Source organism: Sceloporus undulatus, chromosome 2 (genome assembly GCF_019175285.1).
Source record: "Sceloporus undulatus isolate JIND9_A2432 ecotype Alabama chromosome 2, SceUnd_v1.1, whole genome shotgun sequence".
In the NCBI taxonomy this organism is placed as follows: Eukaryota; Metazoa; Chordata; class Lepidosauria; order Squamata; family Phrynosomatidae; genus Sceloporus; species Sceloporus undulatus.
In genome coordinates this window covers 147,405,648-147,421,424 of record NC_056523.1, presented here as the reverse complement: position 1 = coordinate 147,421,424, position 15,777 = coordinate 147,405,648, and the positions used below count along the sequence as shown (strand labels likewise).

Genomic DNA, 15,777 nt, shown 5'->3' with positions numbered 1-15,777 from the left:
TCTTCTGAAGAAATTCCCTTTGAAAGTAAGCTTTCTCCATGTTTCACATGGGATGTGAATTAACTGAGAATCAAGCAGCCAGGGCTTTACTACTAATAATTTTCATCCCAAACTGCTTTTTCAGACATCCTCTGCTAGTATCCCAGTTCAGGCTTTTGGGGATGACATATTCAGGGTGGAAAAAGATGATGAATGAATACACCTACATACATATATTTATGTGAAAAACTAAAGTAACAATTGGTAGAGGGGAAAGAGAGAGAGAGAGAGCAAGCTAGCTAGTAATGCATTTTTAATCAGAAATAAAGAATAAAGAGGAGATGGCTCAAATTGTCAAAAGGAGGCTGGAAAGACAAAGATGCAAGGGAATATTACACTGTTCAGGTACCTAAAACTTCTTTTTGCAGGCTGATGCAGAGCAGAAGGGAGCAACTGAAATCAGATTATGTGAACAGAGTATTTGCCTTTAGGCATTGCTGCTTTAAACGGATAACTATTTTGAATTTTTAAAATGCACTATTGCCAGTTAGAAAATGGGCCACTTACTTCTACAGAATCTGGCTATTACTAACACCTAACTTAGGCAATATTCTGTCACCCCCCCCAAAAAAGCAGATTCTGCCATGGTAAATTATGTTAATAGAGGGACTGTTCTCTCAGTATGATGCCAGGGGAAAATGTTTTAATGTACAGCACTGACAGATCTCATCCTATCAAATAATTAGCAGTAAAACATCAACACAGTTAGAACTTTTGCCGAGGAGTGCTCAAGCTTATGTAAAAGATGCAGCATTCATAGCTTAAGACCACAAAACTATTATTCTACCCCCACCCACCCCCCGGCACACTTTTAAAACATGTCTGGAACATTTTTATTGGTCATAAGATCTCGCTGTTACCAACAAATTCTTCTAGCAGCATATTTATGTGGTACTTAGATACAGATCTAAAACTGCCTTTCCTTTCAAAATCTGAGCACATTTATTTCAATGAAAATTGTCTTTAATGCACTTTAATGCACTCCACTGGCTGCCTATCAGCTTCCGGGCCCAGTACAAGGTGTTGGTTATCACCTTTAAAGCCCTAAATGGCTTGGGTCCAAGCTATTTCAGGGACCGCCTCCTCCCGTACAATCCTCCCCGCGCTCTCCGGTCCTCTGGGAGGAACTTACTGCAGCCTCTAAAATCTAGGCTTGCGGCAACCTCCCAGAGGGCATTCTCTGCTGTCGCCCCCCAAACTCTGGAACGACCTGCCGGATGAGATCCGTCAGATAACATCATTAGACAGCTTTAAAAAAGCGGTCAAGACGGATCTCTTCTGGCAGGCCTTTCCAGATTAACCATCCCGGCCCAGGTTCCCTGATTCCCTCATTCCTCCCGTGGCCCCATCTTAGAGATGGTTGAGGATCAACAGAGGGATATCAGGGTTTTTAGTTTTAATTGCTGTTTTTATCCTTGATATTGTATTTTTAATATGTTATACTATTTAATACTGTCTTAAGGGGGGGAGGGATAAAGTGTTTTTAATTGTCATATTTTATATTTTACTGTTGTTAACCGCCCGGATTGGTTTGCCAGAGGGCGGTATACAAATAAATATTATTATTATTATTATTATTTCATTACAAAGTAGTCTCTCTTTTATCAATGTAGCTGCATCTCCTGCTATTGCAATAAGGATTCCACTGGCATCGATGTTAACATGAAGTTTAAATCAGCACTACTTATCCTATGTGCTTGGGATAGTGGTAGTCAAGTACAACCTTAATTAAATTCAGTATTCTCTGCTCAAGAATGGGGTTTGGCACTTCACAAGAAAGAGACAGCCTAAATCCCAAGAAGAGTTATTTTACTGCTGCTAATGGAGTTTAAGTTTTACTGCCTCTGCCTCATCCCCACAAGGCCAAAAAAGGGCCTCTGTCCATACCAACTGAACTACAACAAAAACAGTATCTGATACAAAAAGCAGGCATGTGACTCCAACTCAATTTTCTTCCGTGTATAAGTTTTTAAATCCTTTGCCTTATGAAGAAGCTAGTGGATCTTTGAAAGCTTACATGAAATGTTTTGTGCATTTTGATGGGCCAATAAATGTAGTGTTCTTTTGTGTATTGAATTTACTGTATATCAAGTTACAATTCATTAGTCAATTCTGGTGCCCTGCCTTCCCCTAGGGCTGAGGACCTTGTATATATTTGCTGTTGTGCACCTTTAAGTAATTTCCAACCTATGGTGACCTTAAGGAGAACCTATCTACTATGGATATAAAAAGGACACCCTAAAAACCTAAAGAGAAAATATGACATTCCATAGATCTTATTCTAGCAGCTTTAAGTTTCTTGATTTTGTGTCCACCTCAAAATGTATGCATACCCCCTCCCCAAATACTGTAATTCCAAAGCCTATTCTATGGAAAGCTCTGGATGCAACAAAGGCCAATCAAGAGAAGTGGGGGGAAGCAAACAATAAATGGTATTCTTCATCAAATGTGCATACAAGTACACATTTGTGGCATCCTCTTCTCTCTGATTTCCCAGGTTTTTGTTCATCCTGTATATAAAGCCAGAAAATGCAGGAAATTATTTTGTCTCCTAGAATATAACGTAAGAAATCACAGGAAAGAATAAGTAGAATCTTCACTGCTCAGATCAGTTAGAGACACTTGTAAACTGAAAGGAATTGCAAACCATGATCTGGATACTGTCACTCTTGACAATAAAGTTTTTGTTGTTGTTAACTGCCCTTGAATTGATCTTGACCGATGGCAATCCTGCTGGTGAGATATCTCCAAGACCCTCTGTCCTCCACTGCTCTGCTCAACTCCTGCAAACTCATACTCGTTATCTCTTTAATACAGTCCATCCATCTTGCATGCGACCTTCCTCTCTATTTCCCTCTACCTTTCGCAGCATTACTGTTTTTTCCAATGATTCATGCTTTCTCATGATGTGTCCAAAGTATGACAACCTGAGTTTTGTCATCTTGGCTTCTGGCATGATCTACTCCAGGACCCAACTGCTTGTCTTTTTGGCTGTCCATGGAATCCTTAGCACTCTTCTCCAGTACCACATTTCAAATGAGTTGATTTTCCTCCTATCCCTCCTTCTTAACTGTCCAGCTCTCAGATCCATATGCAGGAATAGGCAAAACAATGGCTTGTACGATTCTAACTTTTGTGCTCAGTTGTATACCCTTGCCTTTTAGGATCTTCTTTAGTTCTCTCACAGCTGTCCTTCCCAGTCTTCTATCAATATTTGATCCCAGGTATGATAATTCTTCTACTATTTTTATTTCTTCGTTGTCAAATTTGTGTGGGTTCTCTGTGATCGTTATTTTTGTTTTCTTTAACAACAGGCTATGCATTGGAGAGAATACGAATAAAGGTCTACAGATCTGAAAATTGAACCAGATCTGAAAATGATCTACTGATAAGTTCTATTGAATCTGTAATGAATCAGATCCAAGGAAATGTTTGAACTAGAGTTCTGCTTTAAGCCTGTGATTATTATTATATCTATATCCTGATCTTACATGCAGGTCCCATACAGATTACTGATATGGATACTAAGGAATGTTCTGGCAGTACCATAGTTCTGGAAGACCATTTCAATCTCTCAGCACTGAGGTACTACTAGAACGTTCCCTGACCTCTAAACAAGTACAGTGGGTCCTTGGTATTAACTGAGGATTGGTTCCAGGCCCCCCATCTCCTAATACCAAAATCTGTGGATGTAAAATCAAGGTTTGCTTTTTAGAATTTTAAAAAAATATTATTTTCAAGCTGTGGATGGTTGAATCCGTGGATGCAGAATCCATGAATATGGATGGCTAACTGCACATGCTATTAAATACAACTGGTGCACATTTAAAATATACCTTTGGCTTGGCAATTCTATCTAGCAACTATTACTAAAACCTCAGTAATACTGCTACTCCAATTATTATCATTTGTACACTTTCAAGTGTACATAAGCTTGACTTATGTATTACCTAGCTGTAGTTCTTACAACTGTAGCTCTTACAACTACCAGGTAAAATAAACCAGTATATCTATCTAGATTGAGAGAGAATGGCTTGCCTAAGGATACCTAGAAAGTTCACAGTGGAAGTGAAATTCAAACTAGGCATTTCTTGATTTGTAGCTCAGTCACTACACCCCTTTCCTGTTTTCTCTCTCTCTTTTGTCTGCAGCACAGAAGTGATTCACTGCTGCTGAACAATTAATCACTACATCTATCTTTCATTGAACGCAATGAAGAACAGCTCCTCATGATTGCCTACAGCACCTAGAATAATACTTCCACTTACATAAAGGGGACATTCCTCTGCAGTCATCACTTCTTGACATAAATTTTACGTAACAACTCACACTGGAATACCATGGTCATGCAAGAAATGCGCTCATCAGGACCTAAAACAGGGGCAGGCAAAACACAGCCCAATCTGAACTCTCTTACGGTGTGGCTACTGGGCTGTTACACATTGGACCATGTCCCTTCCTTCTTCCTGTTTCCGCATAGCAATAGCAAGTGCATTTTTATACCACTTATCAGTGCACTTAAGCACACTCTAAGCCAGTGATGTCCAAACTCTGCCCCTCCAGGTTTTTGGACTTTAGCTCCCAGCATCCCAGACCATTGGTCAAGGTGGCTGAGGCTTCTGGGAGCTGAAGCCCAAAACACCTGGAGGACCAGAGATGGGACATCGCTGCTCTAAGCGGTTTACAAAGTGTAAGCTAACTGCCTCCAACAATCTGGGTACTCATTTTAGTGACCTCAGAAGGATGCAAGCCTGAATCGAGCTTGAGCCCTGGCTTGTATTGAACTCGCAACCTTATGGTTTGTGAATCAGTACAGGCATTTAATCACTGCTCCACCAAACAAACAAACAAACCAAACAGCTTCATTTATATACCACTTCATACTGAACTAACAGTGTCTAAGCGGTTTACAACTGTAAGCACCAGGGCTCATCTCAGCAGTAGTGTCACGAGGGAGGGGGTGCGGGCCACACCAAGTGACAACCCAAAAGGGGGGTGACATCCCAGGATGGGGGGGTGATACCCAGTCATTTCCCTGCCCAACACAGGCATTGTTTTCACCCGCGTGGGGATCCTCTGCCCCCTGAGGGAGCTGCTTGGACCCATGCTGGGCTGGCTCTCCCCTGGGCGTATGGGGACATGGCTGCGGCCCTCTGGACATCGTTCCAGCCCCAGACTTCCGGAAACCCCACCAGAGGTCTGGGGCCAGAGGTTCCGCTCACCCCAGAAGTCCTGCCCCCCACACTGGGTGTCACCCATTGCATGGCGCCACTGCATCTTATGCTTTCTGACACACTGAGAGACAGCCAAAGAAATTTACTCTACATTGTATTTTAGATGAATACTAGAAAGCACAACCGCTACACCTAGTCTTTTATGTTTTATTTTCCCTGTATTCAATAGCAACTCAAGAGAATGAAGAAAGAAAAGACCTGGCATAATTACTCTTCAGCTGGCAGGAAATCTTTTTCTGCCCAAATAGACAACTCCCTCAGTGTTGCTATTATACTTAGGGGGATAATGGAAAATCATAACATGGAAGTAGGAAGATAACCCTCAAATGATAAAGGAGTAAAAAAGTATAAACATTTGCTTGCTTTAGATATATAAGCTAGTGGAAGGAATAGCATGTGGGACAGGCAAGGTGAGAGACCTTCTACTGAATGATGGAACACAGAAAATATAATGAATAAATGTCTCAGCTCTAAAATAAAGGCTTTACATCTCTTCCTTCTGAAGTATGAATTCCACCAGTCTGAGCTGCAAGAATACATTTGGACTTTTTAAAAAGAAAAAAGAAAAAAGAAAAAAGTGTCCTATACACTCTAGCAACATTTTTATTGGCATATTGGCCATGGGATGCAATGCATTAATGGTTAAGATGCCAATTCTGATGACTGGAAGATTGGAAGGTTGGCAGTTCGAGGCCCGAGTGCTGCATGATGGGGTGAGCTCCTGTCACTAGTCCCAGTTTCTGCCAACCTAGCAGTTCAAAAGCATGCAAATGCAAGTAGATAGAAAGGTACCACTTCTCAGTGGGAAAGTAACAGCATACGGTGAAGTCATGCTAGCCACATGACCACCAGAACAATCCTGAGACAACACTGGCTCTTCGGCTTAGAATTGGAATTGAGCACCGCCCCCAACAGTCGCTTAGGACTAGATATTCATGTCAAAGGACTACCTTTACCTTTTTTGCCTATACAGTGTTGTGTGCCAGTTTTAATGAATATATTCATGATCTGAATCATACATGGAGGTTTGAATTTCAAGCCAAACACAAGTACATTATCAGAAATAAGATTCCCCTCACTATCTGGAAGCAGTGTTTCATTTTCTTTCCTATTTGAAATCCTCTTAATACGTCAGCCAAAATATATTTAATAATATTAAGCACAATCTAGATTAGTAGGAAAAGATGCCAGCATTTGATCATAGCTCTCTCCTCCTGCTTGGGCTTAAACTATTCATTAAAAAGGATATAGACGACACCGACATTCAGATTTGTCAGGCGTTTCAGAAAGATCTTTTTAAAATATTATAATACTTACACTAGGTAATCATCTCTGTTTGCAATTATTTTTGTGCCCAATATAACCTGATATATTTTTAGATACAGACAGACAAAAATACAGAAAGACATATAGCAAAGCTATATGAAGAGCTCATGAACATTTGTTAAGCTATAAAGGGCTGCCAGGTCTAGTGAGATCAAGTGAGATAAAACTAATTCTAGTCCTATAAAAGCACCCAGTTATTTCTAATGTATGGTTGTAGCCTAGGGTCCTGTTCTTGAAGAAGTCCGCCTATAGACCAAACTATATGATAAAATATTTGCCTGTATCAGTCATTAACTAGAATAAAGGGCCTAAAACTTGAGTCTCTCACTTAAAAGTAACAGATGGTTTAGAAAACTGAGAGAAGGGAAATCAGATATACTTAATAAGTAAAAACATTAATGAACCAGTGATTTTCTACAAAGAAAACTTATACATAATGTCTCCATTAATGTGAATGTCATAACAACACAGAGGCAAATAACTCTACGTGTGATAAACTCTCCAATTTTTCACTTTTTCCCTCATTTCATCATAAAAACCATAACATACCATCTCAGTTTCTGTCTGAAGTTGTTGAAATTAGTTTACTATTGACAGAAAAGAGACAATATAAATTGAGACTAGGAAATAAGAGGGCAGGGGAGGAGAGCTTTTTACCACTTTGATCTGTGAGTTTTGCTCTTGGTTCCAAATTTAGTGACCTTAAGCAAGTCATTCTCATTTTCATCTCATACCCAACCATGAACAAGTTACCTCAGTGTTACTACTGAAATTAATGAGAGTATTCTTTTACAGTAACCTACATAATCACAAATCAAGATTTCATGGTTACTTACACTGTCCACTGCAAGGATTTTGGCCCAGATGAAGACCAGAAGAGGTCTTAGCTCCCGAGCAGAACTCTGAAGCAGCTTTAATACATAGGGGAAAATGCCAACAGACAATGCCTAGGGGACGGAAATTGATAATATAACATAAGCTTAAGATGTGCAGGGTGGGGGCTGATAGCACTGATCTGCCCTCCATCATTAATAACCTACAGAATGTCTCATAAGCAATCTTCATTACAACAATGCTGTTTGAAGTGATAAACTCTACATATTTTTCTTAGGTCAATTTTAGTCCTGGATGTCACCTAGAATTCCCAATTCATCTGGCTTGCTAAAACCAAAGCTTAATTTAGTATGAATTTTTGCTCAGTATACAATGTACTCATGATACATTATTTGGAATTGGAACTTTCATGCATTGTTCTAATTTGGAACCACTTGTTCTTACAAGCAGATAAACTGCAAATGCCCAGTCATCTATCTTTTCACTAAAAGTGACATTATTTTTAATAAACATCATGTTCCCTCTGTTTTTGCTTCTTCTAACTTTTATTGGTTCATTTTTACATATAGTGTACCATCAGTGGCTTTGTGTACCCAGCCATATATAGTTTAAAATCCTGAAATTTTTAAATCCAAGACCTTCTTTCTTAAGATCCAAGTAGCCCATATGTCAAATGTGGAGAAAATTTACAACAGCTGGGAAGATCATCCAATTTTTCTCATTCTCCTTTTACTGAGGCAGCCTGTTTAATAAACCAGGGCATGCTCACAAGATGCTGTCTGCACAGTCACATCCCCTCTCTTGTTATCACTGTGCTCAGCCTCAGATGGAATTGAATAAACCAAACAAGGAGGGGCACTACTATCTTCAGCTAATGTGAACTACACATAAAAAGGATTGTCATCAGCTTCTATAGCCTGCTGAACTTTAGCAGCCTGATTTATGTTGACCTCACAGCCATCCAATTGGTGACAGTTCATCACTTATACATGCAGACTGCATAGAAAACACACCTTCTCTTCTAAAAAGACTGCTGTAATATGTACCCACCAAGCTAACAGCCCAGGGACCCAGATCCAAAAATCTCCCCAGTAAATCAAGAGCTCGCAGCCGATGCACTTGACTCAACAGCACCTGCAGAAAACAAGAGGGAAAACCGGTATTGTAAAGATCACAGTCCTTTTCAAACTTTGTGTCACACTTAACAAGACAGATGGGGTGGGTGTAGGGAGGTTATCTACAAGCACCAACTTTTCAATATCAGTGTTGCAATCAAAGTAAAACATCATAATCTATATGGAGAGCAGATATATCAGGAGACAGCTATTGCAGGTTACATGCATCATACATGATATGACTTATATGGCCAATTATTATATAACTTCAGCATATAGAAGAGTTTCCTGAAAATGTTTACATATTGTAGAGATGAAGCCTTAGGGAAAGATGCACACATCCATGCAAAATGTGCACATATTTATTTCTTTAGTGTTATTTCTCTCTAAATGTCACATGCTGAGGAACTGAAAACCAGATTTTGCTGTTCCCACAAGACTTACTGAAGGCCTTCCACAAGCTTTTGACTGCCCAGAGTTGTAAACAAAGTGCTGGATTACATGAAGAGATGTGTTTTGCTCATGGCCACAAACCAGATAGAATGCAGAAGTGCATGGGGGGGGGGGAATCAGAAGTCTGAGCCCCTAACCCACAAATAACTAATTTGCTGGCATATTTGCTGTTGTGACATGAAAGGCAAACTAGCGATTCCAGCTTTATTATCCATGCCAGCATGGTCTATTTCCTCTTCCCTTAAGTCTCATACCCACATTAGCACCTCCTCTGGAGAATAATAGTGGTGGCTGGATCACAGAGATGAATGCTCAAAGGTGTTACAGTCTGAAAATAAACAGCTCGGTAAGCAGCAGGTAGCAGCCAACACGGTTAACTCTGAACTAGCTTTTTCTATTCATCCCTCTTCTCAAACTGGTAGTGCAGGTGCCCTACTGACATTTCACCAGAAATCTCAAGATCATACTACAAAGAATCAACATTGCGACTCACATTTATTCTCCTGTTATTGGTCCTACAGCTTTCTATCATCATAATGACCAGTGGGGTCACTAGGGAGGTGGCAGGTGGGGAACGGACCGCACCAGGTGACAGACACCCTAAGGGGTGTGTGTGACACCACTGCTCATCAAACATCTGCCTTTGGGTAGAAACAAGCTGTGGTATTCACCTGTGTCCCTTTAAAATGCTGAAGAGATGCTGTGAGTAGGGTGAGGCTTAGTAGGAAGAGAAAGGCCAGGTCCCAGTTTTTAAATTTATATTTATTTTTTTTAAAAAAAAAACATCACATTTTACTAAAGTTTACTTCAGTGACATGAAACTATGTATATGTAAATGCCTTTAAACTGTACGTATGATATTGTAATTTAAAGATATAATTTTTATTTTGCTAGTTGTTTATGTCACAACTATTAAAATTATATTCAGTAATATATTGGAATTATCATTTATAAGTAACATTAATACAAAAAAATTACTAAGGATTCTGAATGGTGTAGGAGATCAAGGTGTGTGTGTGAGACACTATGACTTATTGCACTGAGCAATAACAAACCTAGTGATGCCATTGATAATGACTACCACATTTTGAGGACAAAATATACACTGCAATTATTCTGGATTTATTTTATTTTAATTTTTTCTCAAGAAACTGGTACCTTAGTGTGTTCAAATGAAGGAAGGGGTCACCCCTGATTCGAAGGGATTTGTCTCTAATATCCTATGTTTCTCAATTACAGTACATAGACATTGTGCATAGATGGGATCCTGCTTAGACCTGAAGAAAGAAAAGGCCGAAGCAGTGTGGGTGGGTGAGTAGATGAATGTGAGAGAGAGGGAGGCAGAGATACTCAGGTGAAAATTATATTTCCAGTCTATTTTATAATGAACAGCAGAAAGCTACTCAAAAGGACTTGGAAGCAATAATTAGCCTTTGCTTTCATGAATGGTAACAACCTAGAATGAAAGGGGTGTTGGTGAAAGTAGAAATTTAATGCAAACTCATTAAGGTCATTTCTAACTATGCTAATGGACTAGTAGTTCTATAGCTTTAAATTTAGCTGGGCATGAGTCTGTGTCCTGTTTCTCATTTCATTGTTTTAACAGAATTAGGAGTTTCAACAACAGTGTTTAATCTGTAATCTCTTAACAATGTAATGTTCTTCCACCTCATTTTCTATTGATATTTTTATGTCCTCTATTTTTGTACCATGCAGTTCTATCTCATTTTGTACTTAAAAGCCTGAAGGCTCAGAAATTCCATTTTGAATTAAATTAAAATAGTATTACAAAGCTTTACCATCATGCCTCAAAAGTATATTGAGCTAATAGCTATTATTGTACAGATGTAGTCTAAAAGAGAGTAAATTTAGACAATAAACCTATCTGGTTGTTTGCCTATGTTCTGGGACACTAAAGAACAAAGTAACTTGACATGTGATAGTGCAGTGGTAAGACAGAAAACAAACACAGGGAACTGAGATAAAATGAGAGGTTGTCGAAAACAGAATGTCACATACAGTGTTTACTGAGCACCTGTATAATATGAGCTGTTCAAAAAATAAATTACATCATCCTTGTCCAAGGGGGAGTCCGAGGACTAACAAACAGATAGTACAGGAAGAGGTGGGGCGGGTAAATCCTTGTGGCTGTGAAACAGTAAGTAAGGGGGAGCTGGGAACGTGTGGACACAGCACAAGGAACAAAGGAGGTGGACAGAGGCCAGACACAAGTGAAATAGAAGAACAAAGCATTTAAAATCAGATTACTGGATTAGATTGAAAATTCACTGAATTTAGCACTTGTTTTCAATAACCAATTTATACAATTCCTCCCATTTGGTATGAAATAACCCTCTTCATAAATTAAAAGAATTCTGGATCCATAAAGCTTTATTATGGAGCTGTTCAAACCATTTGATCTTTTTACTTATCTCACTGTATCTTCTCCACTTCTACAATAATCATTGTGTATGTGTTTGTGGTTTGTTTTTGTTTTTTAAAAAAAATAAAACCTGTGCAAAATGATCTATAATAGATAATACTTTTTTAACCTAACAATATATAAACTTATCTTTACAAGAATAAATACATGTAAAACACACACACACACACACACACACACACACACACACACACACACACTATATTCCTTGGGAAATTAATGAGTATTGTCTTATTTTGGGGGTAGATAGATAGAAATAGTATTTTTTAAAGGGGAGATACATAGCTGCTTTCTCTTGATCATTGGCTAGGATGAAGAAAATACCAATGTGGGGTGGAGTTGAGGGGGGACAGAAAAACACAAGATTCACACTTTCTGGCTTGCTTGGCTCTTACTGCTCTCATGTACATCTTACAGAATAAAATTCAGCCATTTGGGTCACATTTTTGAGATCAACTCAAAAATGGGACTTGAGAGGCTGGATTTTGGCTAGCTGCACTCAGCTCCCTCCCTTTTGTTGTTGATGACACTGAGCCCGGGATGATGCCACCTGCACCATTCCAAAGTGAATTAGGATTGATTTGCATGTGTGTGCGCCTGTGTATACAGTGATAGTAATAATGGAGTAGGAAAAGCAGAGGTTAATAATTTTAAAAGTCATTTTCCAGTATCAACACAAAAGATCACCCCTCCCCCTTTCCTCCAAGCAGGCATTTTAAAAAATACATCAGTATCTCCCTCCTACCCCCTCCCTCCGATTGCATCCCAACTATCCAGCCCCAAACTAGGAGTTAGGCAGATTTTTAAGGTATATGAGGGTTGGGGGAGTGAAACCTTTGTATTTTACTGTTTTCAGCCATTTTGGGGTCTGGGGAGCAAAGGAAAAAAAATGACCCAGAATTTTTTGGGGAGGATTTTGGAGTCCTTAGTGCACCAATGTGGAGTGTGATGGGGGACTATGGGGCTAAAAACTGACCTCTATATTCTGCAGTTGCTTATTCCTGCTCTAAGGACATGTCAACGGCTGTTAATTAAATGCACTGGACTTTGAGGATAACAAAGTATTCTAACTATCTCACGTGCACTGTATCAACAATAACTAAAGAGATACAGTCCGTCCTCACCTTACGCGGGGGATCCGTTCCGGATCCCTCCACGTAAGGCGAATTCCGCCTATGCTCGAGCCCCATTGGAAACAATGGGGCTCGTGCGCGGCAGCGCGGCGGCGTGGGGCGCAACGGGCATGCACGCCCATTCAATTGAATGGGGCGCGCCGCCCCTGCTGCCCCGCGCGCGCCCTGCAGCTTGAGCGCGTATGGTCAAGGCCGCGTATGGCGCGCCTGCGTATGGCGCGGGCGCATTGTAGTATGGTTCTTGACATTTAACTTTGTGAGATATTTTATATAGAGAGATAGAGAGAAAGAGTTGAAATCAGGATAATGTTGGTGATTATATGTTTGTATATACACTTGCTATCATTGTCTTATTACAATGTATGTTATGTGTAGGAAATGTATACACACAATTTTGTTGTTGCTGTGTGCCTTCAGGTCATTTCTGAACACACACATACACACCCTGATTGTAACTCATTTTTAAGCATACTAGTTCCCAACAGAAATTCTCAGGGAACTACACTGTTTTATCCCCCTCCCATTAGGAAAATGATCTGCCCATTTGTTACCCCAGGATCCAGCCCTCAGTCACCCCTCTTTGACTCTTGATATCAAATTGGTATCAAAAAGGGATGTTTTAGGCAGGTAACCAGAAGTGTGCTCTCCAGCACAAGAAACTAGCCATAACTAGCAGAAACACCAACGCTTTCCCGACAAGGCTCTCCTAGACCATCTTTTGAAGGACTACGGAGAGGCGATCGATGCAGCAAAGAACTTGTTCTTTGGTGCACACATCGCGTCCGCGGAGTCGCGTCCAGCAGAGTTGTTCAGGGTTCTGAGGGAGCTAACTCAGCTCCCTCCTGCCCCAAACCCGATCCTTGAACCTTCTAAGGCCTGCTGTGACCAATTTAACAACTTCTTCGCGGATAAAACCTCTCGGATAAGCGAAGATCTTGATGCCAGTATTAGAGCAGAACCCAGAGTAGAGGCATCCAGAGCTTCCGTGGTCTCGGTTGTACTGGATCAGTTTGAGTCTGTTAGTACCGAGGATGTGGACAAGATCCTTAGAAGTGTTAGGAAGACAACCTGCTCTCTCGATCCCTGTCCCTCATGGCTAGCGGCTCGGGGGGACCGGTAGTAACTGCAATGTTACACCGGATTATTAATACATCTTTGAGGAAAGGGCAATTTCCAAACAGCTTGAAATTGGCCGTTGTAAAACCTTTGCTGAAAAAGCCCTCCCTCGACCCCCTGATGCATAACAATTACCGGCCAGTCTCGCTATTGCCATTTTTTGGGGAAGGTGATCGAGAGGGCGGTTGCAATCCAGCTTCAATCAATCTTAGATGAAACGGATTATCTTGACCCATTTCAAACTGGCTTTCAGGCGGGTTACGGGGTTGAGACTGCTATGGTCACCTTGGTCGATGATCTCCGTCTGGGCATGGACAGGGGTAGCGTGTCCCTGTTAGTGCTCTTAGACATCTCAGCGGCTTTCGATACCATAGACCATGGTATCCTTCTGGAGCGCCTGGCAGAGGTGGGAATCGGGGGCACTGCGCTCCAGTGGTTCCGATCCTACCTCTCCGGGAGGTTCCAGATGGTGCAGCTGGGAGATGTGTGCTCCGACAAGAGGGCCCTAACATCTGGGGTCCCTCAAGGAGCCATTCTGTCTCCTATGCTTTTTAACATCTACATGAAACCGCTGGGAGAGATCATCCGGAGACATGGGGGGCGGGGTTATCAGTACGCTGATGACACCCAAATAATTTTCTCTATGTCTCCGACTGACGCAGTGACTGAGGATGGCGTCTCTCCTCTCGTGGCCTGCCTGGAGTCAGTAATGGGCTGGATGAGGGAAAACCGAGTCAGTCTGAATCCAGAGAAAACGGAGGTACTTGTGATAGGTTCCCCTGGTCCAGGAATGGCGGTGGTTCCACCTGTCCTGAACGGGATCACGCTTCCTGTGAAGGACTCCGTGCACAGTCTGGGAGTGCTTCTTGACTCATCGCTACACCTTACATCTCAGGTGAATGCGACAGTCAAGAGCACTTGTTATCAGCTTCGGCTTATCTGCCAGCTGCGCCCATACCTGGCCCAGAGGGACCTTGAAACGGTGGTACACGCTCTGGTAACCTCTAGATTGGATTTCTGCAATGCGCTCTACATGGGGCAACCCTTATACCAAACCCGGAAGCTACAGTTGGTACAAAATATGGCAGCCAGGCTGGTCACTTGTACCTCCAGGGCCAGCCATATTACACCCGTGCTTAAAGATCTGCATTGGCTGCCTATTTGCTTCCGGGCTCAGTACAAGGTGTTGGTGATTACCTATAAAGCCCTACATGGCTTGGGCCCAGGATACCTGAAGGACCGCCTCTCCCCATACATTCCGCCCCGCACCCTCAGAACCTCTGGGCCGCAACTACTCAGGGTTCCAGGGACCAGACTCTCCTCCACAAAAAGGAGGACGTATTCCAGCGTCACCCCTGCCCTTTGGAATATGCTGCCCACAGAGCTCCGCTCGGCCACCTCCCTAGCTCAGTTTAGAAGGGACTTGAAAACCTTCCTATTTCGAGCTGCATTCCCCGAATGAGTTCCTGATGGCCTTCCTCCCTCTTTGGTCGGCAAGATGGCTGGCTGATGGGGTTTTGACTTGTTTTTAATACGTGTATATTATTGTATTGTGTTTGATTTTATTGTAATGTTCACCGCCCTGATCGATGGAAGGGCGGTATATAAATAAAATTTTTATTTTTATTTATTATTAAAACTTGGGGGGGGCTAGTTAAAAGCAAACATCGGTATTGCAATGCTCCAGCAAGCAGAACCCATAATCATTCATAGCCCTCTCCATGGATCCTCTTCATTGAAAATGCAAAAGGCTGCTGTTGCCAGGGATTAGAAAGTAGCCCCTTTCTCATTTCAGCATCCTGGGTTGAGTCCACATGGCGCTCCAGCAGCACACTCTTGGCTATGTGGCCAGTGCCATCAGCTCACACACACTGCTTGTGAAGGAGAGGAGAGCGGCCTTCTTCTTTCCATTCCCTGCAGATGTCCAGTGCCAAACACATTGAACACCTGAACAGCAAGGCAAGCCAGAGAAGGGGTCGAACTTGCACTAAGCATACTTGTTGTCTTTAAGCACCTGTGGATTTGATCCAATATTACTCCATTATATGGGGGGAACGGTACATCACAAACAATCTTGTGCAACA

The 15,777-nt window shown here is 41.5% G+C and overlaps 1 protein-coding gene across 4 annotated transcripts in view; it reads right to left on the bottom strand.

Moving 5' to 3' along the window:
- RPTOR (regulatory associated protein of MTOR complex 1) overlaps window positions 1–15,777 on the bottom strand; it is a 562,842-nt gene that overhangs the window by 179,692 nt on the left and 367,373 nt on the right. For all 4 annotated transcript variants that reach the window (XM_042455637.1, XM_042455638.1, XM_042455639.1 and 1 more), the window contains exons 12-13: window positions 8,484–8,567; window positions 7,436–7,546 (exon numbers count right to left, since the gene is read on the bottom strand). In XM_042455637.1, the coding sequence (XP_042311571.1) occupies window positions 7,436–7,546; window positions 8,484–8,567 (195 nt within the window). The remainder of the gene's footprint in view (window positions 1–7,435; window positions 7,547–8,483; window positions 8,568–15,777) is intronic.